We start from the raw sequence: 16,739 nt of genomic DNA on the forward strand, positions 1-16,739 counted from the left end.
GCACTACCAATTCGGTTGGCGTGTGATGCATCACCCTATGGTATTGGAGCGGTGCTGTCGCACAAATTTCCAGACGGGTTGGAGAGGCCAGTAGCCTTTGCGTCTCGGTCACTAACCTCAGCCGAGCGCAACTACGTCCAGATTGACAGGGAGGCCCTCAGCCTAGTATGGGGAGTGAAAAAGTTCAACCACTATCTGCACGGGCAGAAGTTCACCTTGCTGACTGACCACCAACCACTTGTCTCCATCTTTAATCCAAAGAAGGGCGTTCCGGTGATTACTGCGCAACGGCTACAAAGATGGTCCCTTTTTCTAGGGGCGAACCAATATGAAATAGAGTATAAGGGCACGAAACAGCATGGAAACGCTGATGGGCTATCACGCCTGCCACTGCCTACTGTGGAGGAAGCACCAGCAGTGGACCCTGTCAAAATATTTTATTCAACCATAATTGAACGCTTGCCAGTAACTAACGCGGATATAGAGACCCGAAATGATCCGACACTGTCTCGGGTATATGATTTGACGGTGAAGGGATGGCCAACATATGGCGACTCACTGTTGCCAGCATTCTCATCCAGAAGAGAACAGCTGTCAGTATGCCAGGTGACAGTGATGTGTGGATCCCGAGTGGTAATTCCACCCAAGTTAAGGGAGAGAATGCTCAATGAGCTTCACGAAGGCCATCTGGGAGGGGTGAAAATGAAAAGCCTTGCTAGGGATTATGTGTGGTGGCCGGGGATCGATCAACAAATCGAGGACCTAACGAAGAGCTTCTCAGGATGCCAGAAGGTCCAAAATGCACCACCACATGCCCCTCTACACCCATGGGAGTGGCCCTCCTCTCCATGGCAACGGGTGCATATTGATTTTGCTGCTCCATTCATGGACTCAATGTTCTTAATAGCAGTGGATGCGCACTCGAAATGGCCTGAGGTGATCAAAATGTCCTCCACCACTACGGAGAAAACGATTGCAGTCCTACGGACCATATTTGCCAGGAACGGCTTGCCAGAGCAGATTTGCTCTGATAACGGACCACAGTTTGTGTCCGAAGAGTTTCGGAAATTAATGAGAAGGAATGGGGTATGGCATTACACATCCACCCCGTATCATCCAGCCACAAATGGATTGGCTGAGAGGTTCGTACAAACCTTTAAAAAGGCAGTAAGGGACATGTGTGATGACGACATTCCACTGCAGCATAAGGTGGACAATTTCCTGTTAGCCTACAGAAATGAGACACATGCAGTTACCAACCAGACCCCGGCCATGATGTTCTTTAACCGAAGGTTGAGATCTCGTCTGGATTTGCTCAGACCAAATGTGCGAAGAAATGTTGAGAATAAGCAATTCCAGCACATCAATGAGAAGCCAACAAGGAGCTTCAATGTAGGACAACCAGTCTTGGCCCGCGACTACCGAACAGAGAAATGGCAACCCGGAACGATATGCACACGGCAGGGGCCACTAATGTACACAGTGGATGTTGGGGAGAACATTGTGAGACGCCATGTCGACCAGATCCTAGTGTCACAGGAACGAGTCAACCCCATGTCTCGCATACCTGGTGATGAACCCGACATACCGGTAGCATCTACCCCAGAAACAGTAGCATCGGAAGCTGATGAACTAGCCGACGACAGGGGGCCAGAATCGCCACCGCACCAAAAGCAAGATACTCAGGAAAGGCGCTATCCAGAAAGGATCAGGAAGCCGCCCCAAAGGCTGAATCTATAAATGGACTATTTCAGTTAATGTGCATGTTAAAAGTGTTAACTGTTATTTGAATGTTATGGTATTGTTAATCTAAAAGGGGAGGAATTGTAGTGTATGTACCTTTAAGAGAGAACTACTTTTACAGCTCCTGTATACTGTAGTACCGGCAGTGACCACACCTGTATATAAACCCTGTGTAGGGATCTGTACTGTTAGTCTTTAGACTACCCTCATCCAGTAAACACCTGTTGATTGTTAATCTGCAGTCTCCGTCTATTTATTGAAGAACACCATACCTTAAGATTCACGGATTTAACAGGCCCCATTTTCTCTAATGCTCAAACTGACCTTTAGAACTGGTCAAGATTTCACCTGATTTTGCTACTTTTCTACATATTTTATGTAAATGAAAGCGGAAATCACTGATAAAGCGGGATACTGGTGCAACCAAGGAGTGGCTAGAACAAACACAAGACCTGGAAAGCCGGGCTTGAGGTTTTCACCATCTCTACGCCTGCTGGGATAGTTTTGGCTCCGTTGCTTTTTCTCGCTGTCCAGGAACAGAAAACAAGAGCGATGCAGAAACCTCCAGCACAGGCAGGTTATGAGACCGCGGTCGGCTGGGACCCTGCCGAGTTCGAGAATGTTTAGGAATTGAGGTTACCCTTGACTCAAATTGAGAAGTCCTAAAAGAATGATAAAAAACTTGCATTTATGTAGCACATTTCACATCCTCTTTACAGCCAATGAAGTACTCTTGATGTGCACTGTTGTAATGTAGGAATTTTTATTAAAATGCAAGTTTGAAGATACTCTCGGTAGAACAGAACCCACAGTTTATAAGAAATTGGTTGAGAATTTCTTTAGACATAACAGTCCGGATGTTCCGGGGCCGATGACCGTGTACGCTGCCGTAAGTGTCCGCAAGTTCTGGGTATCCGCATGGGCTGCGCATGCGCGAAACCCCGCAGCTTGCGATCTGTCAAGTTACAGATCATCCGCATGCGCAGGAAATGGACAGTCGCTGGCGGAGAGTTGGGCTATTTCACAGAATCATAGAATGGTTACAGCACAGAAGGCAGCCATTCGGCCCGTCGAGCCCGTGCCGGCTCTCTGCAAGAGCACTTCCGCTAGTCCCACTTAGCCCCCCGCCCTTTTCCCCATAGCCCTGCAATTTCTTTTCTTTCAGGTACTTATCCAACTCCCTTCTGAAAGCAGCGATTGAGTCTGCCTCCACCACCCTTTCGGGCAGTGCATTCCAGATCCTAACCACTCGATGAGTACTAAGGTTTTTTCTTATGTCGCCTTTGGTTCTTTTGCCAATCACCTTAAATCGGTGTCCTCTGGTTCTCGACCCTTCTGCCAATGGGAACAGTTTCTCTCTATCTACTCGGTCTAGACCCCTCATGATTTTGAACACCTCTATCAAATCTCCTCTCAACCTTCTCTGCTCCAAGGAGAACAACCCCAGCTTCTCCAGTTTATCCACGTAACTGACGTCCCTCATCCCTGGGACCATTCTCGTAAATCTTTTCTACACCCTCTCTAAGGCCTTCACATCCTTTTTGCCCAACTACTGCCCAGCAAATGCCCACAAAACTCTTGTGCCTGGTAAAAGCAGGCATAGGGCCTTCTTTTACCAGTGTAAGGGTGAAAATAAATATTAAAATAACATTTTTAAAATTATTTAAACATTCAAAAATCTTTAAAATTACTTTAGGTTATTTTGGCCCCATTAAAAGTGTTTTAATTTATTTTTCAAAAACTTAAACTTTTGTTCTAAATGTTTAATTAAATTGTGTTTTTAATAATTTTAAACATGTGGTGATTTATTTTTATTTAGGCTGTGTGAAAATGTATTTTTTGTTTCATTCTTATTGTGTTTATGGGGATTCCGTACGTAAATGGAATCCCTGTAAGCATATTAGGAGCCCCCCCTCTGTGATTGGTTGGGCCGGCCCACGTGATCCCGGGGCGTTTGCGAACTGCCTGCGCCCCGGGATACGTGGGCCTTTACAAAGAAAGAGAGATTTGCCTTTATATAGCGCCTTTCACGACCTCAGGACGCCCCAAAACGCTTTACAGTCAACAAGGTACTTTTGAAGTGGAGTCACTGTTGTAATGTTGGAAATGTGGCAGTCAATTTGCACACAGCAAGCTCCCACAAACAGCAATGTGATAATGACCAGATAATCTGATTCAGTGATGTTGATTGATGGATAAATATTGGCCAGGACACCGGTGGTAACTTCCCCTGCTCTTCTTCAAAATAGTGCCCTGGGGTCTTTTACGTCCCTCGGAGAGAGCAGACGGGGCCTCGGTTTAACGTCTCATCTGAAAGACGGCACCTCCGACAGTGCAGCACTCCCCCCAGCACTGCACTGGAGTGTCAGCCTAGACTTCTGTGCTTCAAGTCTCTGGAGTGGGACCTGAACCCACAACTGACTCAGAGGCGTGAGTGCTACCAGCTGAGCCACGGCTGACACCTAACTTACATCACAGAAACAGACTATTCAGCCCATTGGTTTATGCCGGTGTCTATGCTCCACATTTTAACATTTACCTCCTGTCCCCCTCCTCTGGTACAATGAAAATTCACTGCTTACCTGTGTATGTATTTACATGCCGTAATTTGGGATACAGTAGCACAGAGCCCACAGTGGTCTAGTAATTCAGAGGCCTGAACTAATGATCCAGAGAAATGAGTTCAAATTTAAATTTAACTAAATATATCAGTAATGGTGACAATTACAGGGTTGTTGTAAAAACGCATCTGGTTCACTAATGTCCTTTAGGGAAGGAAATCTGTTCTATATGTAACTCTTAACTGCCCTCTGATGGCACTCAGTTGTATTCAAGAAGGCGGCCCACCACCTTCTCAAGGGTAATTAGGGATGGGCAATAAACGCTGGCCTTGCCAGCGATGCCCACATCCCGTGAACGAATAAAAAAAAAGGTCAGGGACAGAGAAACACAGCACAATGAATTCTGCTGTCAGCCAATGTAAATCATCCTGTCAGACTGTAAGTAAAGAGCTGAGGTAAATTTAAACAAGCTTATTAAAGAAGGAACTTGATAAGATTTGCCTCCCGTGAGCTCAGTTGCTAACTTAATTTCCTATTTCAGAAAGCATGCAGCAGAGAGAAGTCACGCTCCCTCAGTGCAGAACTTCTTCTGTATGATGAGGATTAGATTTTTTTCAGGATAAGTTTGACAGGAAGACCTGTCAAACCTAAAATACTACAAGCCCCAAAACATCACTAAATCTTCAAATAAATTTTAAAAAACCATCACATTTTTAAAATAAACTATAAATTACATGAAATAACTATTTTAAACAATAATTAAAATTTTTGAAAAAATTAATTACATTTTCTAATGGGGCTAAAAATACACTTACCTTTCTTTAAAGTATTTAAAAATAATAAACCTGTGGGAAAAATGTTTTAATTTTAATTAATACACCACTTACCTTGTAAAATGCAGGCCTTGCGACTGCTTTTTACATGTCTAACTCCTAGAGACTTACCCTCCCAGGAAAACCTGCAAAAAAAACGTAAGTTCGATGCGCACGCGCTGCCTCTCCTGCACACGCGTTCGACTTCTGAACCGCTTCTTTCAGGGGAACGGAAGTGCCGGTTTCCTGCGCATGCGCAGTGCATGCAGGAAACCGGCACTTCCATTGGGCCTACGGGTGAGTACCCCGTGCATACTCACCCGTGGAGACCCGAATTTCTGGGCCATTGTCAACTGTTTCACCAAGTACCCGAGTACCCCTCTATCCCCCTCTTAGAGACGCCATGTCCTCAGTGACCGCCATGCACCCTTCCATCTCCCATCACAGAGTAAGCCGAGCAGTTTCTCCAACTTGTCCTCAGCCCACATGCAATCAAGGCTCGTGCTGAGCAGCTTCGTATTTTCTTTTGACTCACTTGCTCAAAACCAGTTCCAAAGTCAGCACTGAATTTTCTACCACTCTAAAACAAGCTAAAGAAAAAGAGAGAGAGAAAGAGAGAAATTTAGCCCCTTCTTTAGTCATATAGCTAGTATAGAATATATTATAGAACGTGCCTCATGAACCCTCCTCCAAAATGTCCAATTTGCAGTTATGAAGCCCTCCTCCGTGTAATACACAATCCTTTTGAATGTTCGAGAAGACTTCATTTTATTAGGGCTTCTCTCGCCATTGTGGATCGGCATAGCAATGCATATGCTCACAATTCAAGGCATATAGATTACCATGCCCAACGCCTGAACTATTGGGAAGAGCTGCCAAGCGGAGGCCAGGCGCCCCCTTTCACAGGAATGGTTGGGGAATTCATCAGGCAGCTCACCATTGGCACGTGGTGCCCTTCCTGGCCTCTGGGTGCAAAATGGGTGCAGAGGCCTAGAACTAAGTGTGATACAAGGGGTGAAAGAGGAACAAAATAATCTAATAAAAACAGTGTTATCCTTCAGCGAAGTCCTGAGTGATTCTGAATTTAGTTTAAGTATCTTCCATACCTATTTGTAATTTTGCAAAGTGAACAGAGATAAATCCAACTGAGATGATCAGAAACGTGAAATTGACAGCAGCAATGGGTAATTTGAGGTGGGACTGCTCGATAATTAGAGGCTATTGTTATTAAATTTACATTTAAAGAAGAGCACAGTAAATGTCTCGCAACGTGCTTTTTCCAAGGCATCAGAGAAAATGGTCAAATCAAAACTCCTTATGCAATGATCTTCATGCTTCCTTCAATCTCACCCAACTGTCAAAAGTCCAATTTCACACCAATTATGCTGTACGTCACATCATTCTGTTCAGCTTCCCCTCTACATCTTTCACAGGGCCAAGAAATCACTGTCTTCCCGTGTAATGGAAAAATGTAAAATGAACTTGAGACAAGCCCACTTTCTCACACAGCCCTAAGCAAAATGGGAACGGTGACTTATATCGGGTGAAGAGGAGGTTGGGTTGAATGGAATGATGTACTTCATTTGAAATCATAATGGGAAGGTTTGAAGCTTTATAAAATAAATTCACTTGCTCCACCTTGGAGGATACGGTCATTAAGAAAATACCGTCGCATTGTCAACTCTCCTGGGTGTGTTTTTCTCCAGTCACTAAAACAGGAGTGAGAAGTTGATACAAGATTAAACCAGTGTTTCAATTTATTGGAATTATGCATCTTACTGAAACAAGCTACGACCTCAGCTTGGAAATCAGCTTAAGCTTTTGTGATTGCATCTGCTATTTTCTGTGAACAGGGAAATAAAGATATGACCTATGAATTTAATACACAGTGTAACACTGGAACCAGTTAGAAAATGCTTGATAACATTGGGAAACAAGAACAAAAATTTCCCAAGAGTCCTTCTGTCCCCACCTCCAGCCTGAAATCATTGAAGCAATGTAATTAACAATTTGGTTAGATGTATGAGATACAACCTGAAAAGTAAGAAAACATATTGTGACCCTTAGCCATGGGGAAAGAGATACACTGGTCTGTTAGCCATTGGCCCAGAAATTCGGGTCTCCACGGGTGAGTACGCACGGGGTACTCACCCGTAAGCCCAATGGAAGTGCCGATTTCCTGCATGCACTGCGCATGCATGGGAAACCGGCACTTCCGTTCCCCTGAAAGAAGGGGTTAAGAGGTGGAGCGCGTGCGCAGGAGAGGCAGCGCGTGCGCATCGAACTTACGGTTTTTTTGTAGGTTTTCCCGGGAGAGTAAGTCTCCAGAAGTTAGACATGTAAAAAGCAGTTGCAAGGCCTGCTTTTTACAAGGTAAGTGATGAATTAATTAAAATTAAAACATTTTTTCCACAGGTTTATTATTTTTAAATACCTTAAAGAAAGGGAAGTTTATTTTTAGCCCCTTTAGAAAATGTAATTAATTTTTTCAAAAATTTTAATTATTGTTTAAAATAGTTATTTCATGTAATTTATAGTTTATTTTAAAAATGTGTTTTTTTTAAATTTATTTGAAGATTTAGTGATGTTTTGGGGCTTGTAGTATTTATAGGTTTGACAGGTCTTCCTGTCAAACTTATGAATGAAGCATTCCCTGCTACCATTGGCTCTCCATGGCCCACGTGATCCCAGGGGACGCATCAAACTAACTGCACCCCTGGGATACGCAAGCACTGCGCGCTGGCAGTTGGAGAAGGCCCAGGATCGGAACCCCATGCGGGCCCACAGCTCAACGGCCGGTGCGGTCTCACCAGGGCCCTATATATTTGCAGTAAGACATCTTTACTCTTATACTCAAACCCTCTTGTAATAAAGTCCAACATACCATTTGCTTTCTTAATTGCTTGCTGTACCTGCATGTTAACTTTCAGTAATTCATGTACAAGGACACCCAGTTCCCTCTGAACACCAACATTTCCCAATCTCTCCCCATTTAAAAAATACTCTACTTTTCTATTTTTTCTACCAAAGTGGATAACTGCAAATTTCTCCACATTATACAGGTAGACTATCCTTTATCCGAAAACCTCGGGACCAGCCGTGTTTCGGTTTTCGGAAAATTTCAGATTTCGGAAGGTATTTTATAAGACTGGGAAATTTGTCGGGGGTGGGTTGGCGGGGGTCAGGGTCGGCGGGGGGGTCGGCGGGAGTCCGCGGGGGGGTCGGCGGGGGTCGGCGGGGGGTCGGCGGGAGTCGGGGTCGGCGGGGGGGTCGGCGGGAGTCGGGGTCGGCGGGGGTCCGCGGGGGGGTCGGCGGTGGGGTCGGCGGGGGTCCGTGGGGGGTCGGCGGGAGTCGGGGTCTGCGGGGGGGTCGGCGGGGGGGTCGGGGTCGGCGGGGGTGTCGGCGGGGGTCCGCGGGGGGTCGTCGGCGGGGGTCGGGGTCGTGCGCCACTCTGGTCATGTCGTGCGCACGACTTACGCTGAACGAAAAAACCTTCGGTTTTTAGAGGGTTTCGGTTTTCGGAAGTTCGGATAAAAGGTAGTCTACCTGTATTCCATTTGCCATGTTCTTGCCCACTCACTTAGCCTGTCTATATCCCCTTGAAGCCTCCTTGCATCCTCCTCACAACTTACATTCCCACCTAGCTTTGTATCATCAGCAAACTTGGATACATTACATTTGGTCCCCTCATCCAAATCATTGATACAGATTGTGAATAGCTGAGGCCCAAGCACTGATCCTTGCGGTACCCCACTAGTTACAGCCTGCCAACCCGAAAATGACCCGTTCACCCCTAATCTCTGTTTCCTGGCCATTAACCAATTTCCAACCATGCTAGTATATTGTCCCCAATCCCATGAGCCCTAATTTTCTTTAATAACCTTTTGTGTGGCATCTTATTGAATGCCTTCTGAAAATCCAAAAACACCACATCCACTGGTTCCCTCTTATCTATTCTGTTAGTTAAAAACTCAAAAATCTCTAACAGATTTGTCAAATACGATTATTATTTTCTGAGTGCCCTGTTACCATGTCTTTAATAATATATTCTAGCATTTTCCCTACTATTGATGTCGGACTAATTGATCTGTAGTTCCCTGTTATCTCTCTCACCCCCTTTCTTAAATAGTGCGGTTACATTTGCTACCTTCCAATCCACGGGAATCATTCTAGAATCTATGGAATTTTGGAAGATGACAACCAATGCATCCACTATCTCTATAGCCACCTCTTTCAAAACTCTAGGATGTAGGCCATCAAGTTCAGGGGATTTATGAGCTTTCAGTCCCATTAATTTCTCCAGTATAAGTTTTTTACTAATACTAATTTCTTTCAGTTCCTCATTTTCACTAGACCCTTTGTTCTCCACTAGTTCTGGGAGGTTTCTTGCGTCTTCTTCTGTAAAGACAGACACAAAGGGGAAAAATTGCGTTGTGCCCCCTTTGGGGCGTTTTGATAGAGCAGATGCAGAGAAACTGTTTCCACTGGCAGGACGGTCAGTAACCAGAGGACACAGATGTAAGGCAATTGACAAAAAAATCCGGGGTGGGGTGAAATGAGAATTTATTTTACGCAGTGTGTTGCTATAATCTGGAATGCACTGCCTGAAAGGGCGGTGGAAGCAGATTCAATAGTAACTTTCAAAAGGGAATTGGATAAATACTTGAAGGGGAAAAATTTGCAGGGCTACGGGGAAAGAGCGGGACTAATCGGATAGCTCTTTCAAAGAGGCAGCACAGGCACAATGGTCCGAATGGCCTCCTCCTGTGCTGTGTGATTCTACGAAAGAAAGAAAGACTTGCATTTATATAGCGCCTTTCATGACCACAGGACATCTCAAAGCGCTTTACAGCCAATGAAGTACTTTTTGAAGTGTAGTTACTGTTGTAATGTGTGAAACACGGCAGCCAATTTGCGCACAGTAAGCTCCCACAAACAGCAATGTGATAATGACGAGATAATCTGTTTTTTGTTCTGTTGGTTGAGGGATAAATATTGGCCAGGACACTGGGGATAACTCCCCTGTTCTTCTTTGAAATAGTGCCATGGGATCTTTTAAATCCACCTGAGAGAGCAGACGGGGCCTCTGTTTAACGTTTCATCCAAAAGGCGGCACCTCCGACAGTGCAGCACCGCACTGGGAGTGTCAGCCTAGCTTTATATGCTCAAGGCCCCTGGAGTGAGACTTGAACCCACAACCTTCTGACTTAAAGGCGAGTGTGGGAGGTGTCTGGGTTGTCCCGACTCACGTGCAGGTGTAGCCTGCCAAGAAATAAGAACATAATGGCCCAGTCATTCGGGTCCCAATGCGTGAGTACGGAAGGGGTACTCACGCGTGGGCCCGATGGAAGTGCCGGTTTTCAGGATGCACAGCGCATGCGCTGAAAACCGGCATTTCCTGTCCTCTGAAGCAAGGGGTTAAGAGGCGGAACGCGTGCGACGTTTCAGGCAGCGCGTGCGCGCTGAAATTCCTTTTTTTTAAAGAGTTGCCCGTGCGTAAAGGCCTCCGGTTTTTACGCATGAAAAAAGCAGACGTAAGTACTTAGTTTTAAAAGGTAAGTGGTCTATTAATACAATTTAGAAAATTTTTCCACAGGTTTATTATTTTTAGACCCGATTTGTTAAAAAATTATTTTTTTCAAGAATTTGATTAATTGTTTAAAATAGTTTTTTTACAGTTATTCATAGTTCATTTATTCAGTGGGATTTTTTTTTAACTTTTATTTGAAGTTTAAGTACTGTTTTGGGCGCCCTGAGTTTTCATGAGTTTGACAGTTCTTACTATCAAACTCATGAATGAACTTTTGCAACCTCCAATTGGTTGCCCAGTGCTCACGTGATCCCAGCCGGCTCATCGAACTAACTACGCCGCTGGATCACGCAAGCACAGCGCGCTGGGAGCTGGACCGGGTCACAGAGCGGAAATCCACGCAGACCCAGGCCTCAAATGTCGGCGCGATAGGTAAGTGTAGGTCGGGGGCTTGCACCCGCGGGAAGCCCCCGACCCGAATTTCTGGGCCATTGAGAGAATTGAAGCCTATTTGCAGTCTGGGTCTCTCCGACTGAAACGCGGCCTGCGTCCCCCGCGAGTTCACAGCCGGCGAGAGCTTCCACCGAGCTCTCCACAGGAGCAATCCACTCGCCGACGTTTACGGCCCGGCATCTGACACAAGCAATGAAAGATACTCAGAGGCGATAATGCCGTGGAAGTACTCGATTTGCCCTTGTCATGTTCTGTATTCATAACAAGTTTATGGGAGTAAGATTTTGAAAGGTGCTGCTTTGTATTCTGTCAACATTCCTGATATGCACTGACAGACAAGATTAAGAGATTACTTTGCCCTTGAAGCCTTTTTGGAAAACAAGAACATTTATATGGTAATTTCTTTTTTATCTTTCAAGATCATAAAGGAAAAAACACGATGGAGCTTTTGATGGCAGTTAAGTCGGCTTTTTATTCCGCAGATGTAACCCTCACATTTGGCTCCATCCATTTAATGTAAGACTATTTCTTCGTCAATTTTGTGCAAGGCAGAAAATTTAAAAACGCGCTGCATTGGGGTTTAGCGGATCTCTGGTTAAGCCCCTTTTAAGTGCAGGTTTGGCGAGGAGGGGCTGACATCCATCCTTTGGCTTCCAGTGGGAGGAAAGACGCTTTCTCAAAAGTTAATGAAGCTCGAAATGAAATTGCAGGAATGCCCGGCTCCCAAATGGGCGATTCCGGAGAATCGTGTTTTAATGAGCAGCAACGAGAATGCTGCAGCCAGTCGCGGTGCACATGCAGCGATGAGCCTTCAACTCTTCCCTCCCCCCACCCCCCCCGAAAAAAAAACAGTTAACGAGTTACTTAATGAGTACAAATGTCGAACAGGTTCATTAATCCAGCTGTGAGGCGCACAGTCACTGAAGAGGCTGTCTCAATGCCAATGGAAGAGTGGAGGGAAATCAATAAAGGCCTCGCGAGTGCTGGTACACACCGTGCAGTACACAGAGAGCAAGGCAGCCGGTTCTGATGAGAGAGAGGAAACTCCTTTGCGTGCAAAGAAGGTGGCCAGGATGGCAATGAGTGATAGACAGCGTCAATACTACCCCACTGCTTTGGAAGACCAGGCTGAAGGCCCAGAAGAGGCAAAGGATCCGTTATAGAGAGAGAGAGGGAATGAAAGTCCGGCTGGCTAAAGCTACACACAATAGGCCAAGAGTTTACATCTCACCAGTGCACTGACTGAAGTGAGTGGCACAGAGGAGTTTTCTGGCATGCAGCTCGTGTGGCGGAGGGGGTGACCCGGCAGCAGAGCTTTGAATTTCCCGGATAGCCCTGTTGGGGCACACAGTGGGCAGGGCAGAACCTCTATCCACCCCTATCACTAAAACAGATTACCTGGTCATTATCACATTGCTGTTTGTGGGAGCTTGCTGTGCGCAAATTGGCTGCCGCGTTTCCTACATTACAACAGTGACTACCCTTCAAAAAAAAGTACTTCATTGGCTGTGAAGCACTTTGGGATGTCCTGAGGTCGTGAAAGGCGCTACAGAAATGCGAGTGTTTCTTTCTTACCCTGACCCCAGCTCATTCCCCAGGATCATTTATATACCAGTGGGGCACCTGCCTCGAGTAGAGAGGGAGGGATTTAATTGTGGCACTTTGCAGCAGCACAGGGGGATCAAAATGCTTGGGGAACATCCAGAAAACACTCAAATTAGCAAGTTCACTGTTCTGCCAGTTTCTGCTGAAACCAGCCTATTAAATTTAAAATTCTCCCCCCTCCCCCCCACCACCTTTAGCAGCACTGGTCACCAGGAGATTACAGACAAACCTTGCAAACAGCTTTGTTGGGACTGTGGAAGATATGTTGTGTATTATTTTTCTCTCACGATGTCAGCTGTGGCTCAGTGGGCAGCACACTCGCCTCTGAGTCGGAAGGTTGTGAGTTCATAGTCCCCACTCCAGGGACTTGAACACAAAAATCTAGGCTAACGCTCCAGTGCAGTGCTGAGGGAGTGCTGCACTGTCGGAGGTGCCGTCTTTCAGATGAAACGTTAAACCGAGGCCCCGTCTGCTCTCTCAGGTGGATGTAAAAGATCCCATGGCACCATTTCGAAGAAGAGCAGGGGGAGTTCTCCCTGGTGTCCTGGCCAATAGTTATCCCTCAACCCACATCACTAAAACAGTTTATCTGGTCATTATCACATTGCTGTTTGTGGGAGCTTGCTGTGTGCAAATTGGCTGCCGTGTTTCCCCACATTACAACAGTGACTACACGTCAAAAAGTACTTCATTGGTTGTAAAGTGCTTTGGGACGTCCGGTGGTCGTGAAAGGCGCTATAGAAATGCAAGTCTTTCTTTTCTTTTATTTGCCTCTGGTTACAGTACACCTGCCCATATTTGGATGGGTGTGATATTTGCCTGATGAAAGTTCCGGTGGACAATAATAGAAATGGCGCTGGGAGCTGGGAGCTGTCTCACCGCCCTATTTTCTGCTCTCGCCCAGTTTCCCCAGTGTATCCTAATAGGAATTTGGGGCCCCAAGTCTACTGTAATGGAGTCAACTATCTGGGCATGAAGGAAAAGAAAGATCTTGCATCATCATCCTTAGGATGTCTCAAACTGCTTCAAAGCAAGTGAAATGCTTCTGAAGTGTAGTCACTGTTGTGTAGGCAAATGTGCCATCCAATTTTGTACACAACATCCCACAAATTGGTTAATTGATTCATTTTAGCCAGGGCACTGGGAGAACTCCTTGCTCTTTTTTATATCATGCCATGGGATCTTTTACATCCAACAGGGCAGGCAGATGGGGCCTCAGTTTAACGTCTCCTCTGCAAATTGGCATATCAAGTAATACAATGCCTTCTCTGTGTGGCATTGAAGTGTCATCCTAGATTAGTTACTGAGTCTTGGAGTGGGGCTCGAGGCTCCATGTGCAGCCGCCTCATATCTGCCATTTTAAGAAACAGCCTGGAATTTCCTCATGATTAGTTGTTCCCGCCCTGTCCCGCCCGCCGCCGTAACTTGGTCGGAAGTGTGACCCAGTCGCATCACGGCGACGTTACCGCAGCGGAAGTTGGGGGACCAGCTGACCTCCAGGAAATTCCTCATCTGCCGTGTTCACAAGTGCAACTGGTAAGCAAAATTACTAAATAAAGTCTATGAAAGAAAGAGCTTGCATTATTATAAAGTGCCCTCCATGACCTCAGGACCTCTCAAAGCGCTTTACAGCCAATGAAGTTCTTTTTGAAGTGTAGTCACTGTTGTAACACGGCAGCCAATTTGCACACAGCAAGCTCCCACAAACAGCAATGTGATAATGACCAGATCATCTGTTTATTTTTAGCGATATTGGTTGAGGGATATATACTGGCCAGTACACTATGGGCTCATTCTCCTCTCCACTATATAAGGTCTGCTGTTCTTAACTGTGCACTGCTCATTCTTTTTAAATGAACAGTCTGGGGCACCTGGCACATTTCTTCTCAACTCCATTACCCTCTCCATCCTGAAAAGTGCCACTTTGAATTACACAACATATTTACATTTCACATATAAAAGAGGAGTTTGCCTGGTCAGATGAACCGGGTTACAGGGCATCTGGATCTGGGTTTGCCAAGCCTGCCGGATTGTCCAGGTGTCTGCCAGGCACTGCTGCTAGCAATCCAGGAGGATGGTCGAGTTCACACTTCACCGTGTTTGCGGTTTGTGCCCGGCGCACTTTCTTCGCCTGCTCGCGCGCGGGTGGCCTTCTGGTTCTCCGAAATCTCGCATGACAGCTGCTGCCGCAAAACCGCGACCAAAGGTACTCAACTGCGGGGGATCCAACCTTATATTGGGTAAGTGCAAGAACATTTGCAAACTGTGAGCAAGGCGTCACGTGATCAGGCATTCGGGTATACCAGAGTTGACAACCCCATCAGAGATCTGGGCTGTGTGGTAGAGCCATTTCAGATAACATCTCTGCAATAGCTCTTACCCTGGCAGAGAATCAATACCAGCAGGCGCTCGAGCAAACAAAGTCCCACACTGAGAAAATATTTGCTGAGGCAAAACTTGGACTGGTCAGGGAGAGGCCACTTAACTTTCTGACAGTCTGCAAAATTAAAGTGGTACACTTCACGTTGCACAACTTCATGTTGGAACATGAGAAATCTTCCTATTGTAATTCCTTAAAACCTACTGCTGACCAAGCTACTAGTAACAAAGGCTTCATCTCAGAGAAAAATGTTCTTGATTAATCAGAGACAGGACCAATACTGGACCAATCACAAAGTTGAGACATGAGCTGGGGACACAGAAACATTATTGGATAGATAGATAGACCCTGAAATCGGATGGGTGTTCTCCCCAACTCCCACTGTAATTCCACCTACCCCCCAACAAAGATCATTATACAAGCCCTAAAAACAGCCAAACATGTGTAAACATATATTATTCAGTCGAGGGTTCTGATAGTAAGGAAGTAAAAAAAAAACCTCAATAGAGCGAGTCTGACTCTACCTCACAGTCATGAAATTCCTCTTCCTCCACCTCGTAGGAGACGGTTTGAATTTTAGCATCATTCTCCGTGTATTCCACAAGTTTAGATTCAGAATGGTCGGGGGAGTCAATAGTCAAGTTCTTCCTCTCCGTGAATGTCGTCTCACAGCTGTCGTTCCTGTAACCCTTTACACTCTCTTTCGTCTCGTCCTTGTACAAAATAAAGTTTGGGCGGTAAAAGGCCTCGACGGCCAGGTGCAGGGAGCTGGCGTCCAGGAGCTGGTGGGTGAAGTTGGGTTTGGGTTTGTTCTTGGCAGAACTGCTGTTCACAAAGTAGCTCAAAATCTTCTCCTTGTAGTGTTGCTGCCCGCTATAATCGCCCTGGTAACCGTAATCATTTCTGACATGTTTGTTGTTTTTCTCCAGCAGAGGATTCTGAAGTTCAGCCAGGTTTTCCATTATTCAGACTCAGGGGAGGGTGGGTGATGGAGGGTGGAGGGAGAAGGGAGGGGGTTTGGGGTGGGGGGAGGGGGAAAGTAGGAGTCTTGTCTTGCGATGAAACGAGGATGATTGATTGACCTGTTAAGAGCTGTTAGACCGTGAGGATGATCACTGGCCCGAGGCCTGCGGAGAAGAAGGAGAGAAAATGATATTTACTTATCCTTGTGCTAACATTTTAGAATTCAACAAACAGAGGATTTTCATTCGCAGCTCAGGATGTCGGTTTTAGGGGACATTGGTGCTTTTCCACCCTGGTCTCCATCACCAACCAATACATTGGCTTCTAAGCTGCTGCGCTTGACTGAACATGGGACCATTTTTTGACCATTGGTGCTAAATCAGAAACCAGGCAGTGAAGTCCCTGATGTAAAATACAAAAGCAAAATACTGCGGATGCTGGAAATCCCTGATGTGTTGTGTTGTTCAACAATAAGCCGCGATCTGCAGTTAAGCCTGCGATCTTCCCTACCCCGTCGTGCCACTGTGGGGATGTGGTGAGAGGAAGTCACACACTTCACCACAGGGGTGGGGTGATGGGAAGGAAGCAAAATCGGAGTCATTTGCACTCCTGAAAGGCCAATTTCAGAGCAACGTGGGCAAAGGCCTAAGAGAGCGAGTTGCCTGCTCGCGTTCTCAGTTGGGGTGCAGTCA

General features: G+C 45.9%; 1 protein-coding gene across 3 annotated transcripts in view; it reads right to left on the reverse strand.

The window, feature by feature from the left end:
- syndig1l (synapse differentiation inducing 1-like) overlaps positions 1–16,739 on the reverse strand; it is a 175,623-nt gene that overhangs the window by 88,470 nt on the left and 70,414 nt on the right. For all 3 annotated transcript variants that reach the window (XM_086002702.1, XM_086002703.1, XM_086002704.1), the window contains one exon: positions 15,609–16,211. In XM_086002702.1, coding sequence (XP_085858828.1) covers positions 15,609–16,046 — 438 coding nt within the window. In that variant the 5' untranslated portion in view covers positions 16,047–16,211. The remainder of the gene's footprint in view (positions 1–15,608; positions 16,212–16,739) is intronic.

This window comes from Somniosus microcephalus, chromosome 12, assembly GCF_052327205.1.
Source record: "Somniosus microcephalus isolate GS21.2 chromosome 12, FLI_Smic_1.0, whole genome shotgun sequence".
Taxonomy (NCBI): domain Eukaryota; kingdom Metazoa; phylum Chordata; class Chondrichthyes; order Squaliformes; family Somniosidae; genus Somniosus; species Somniosus microcephalus.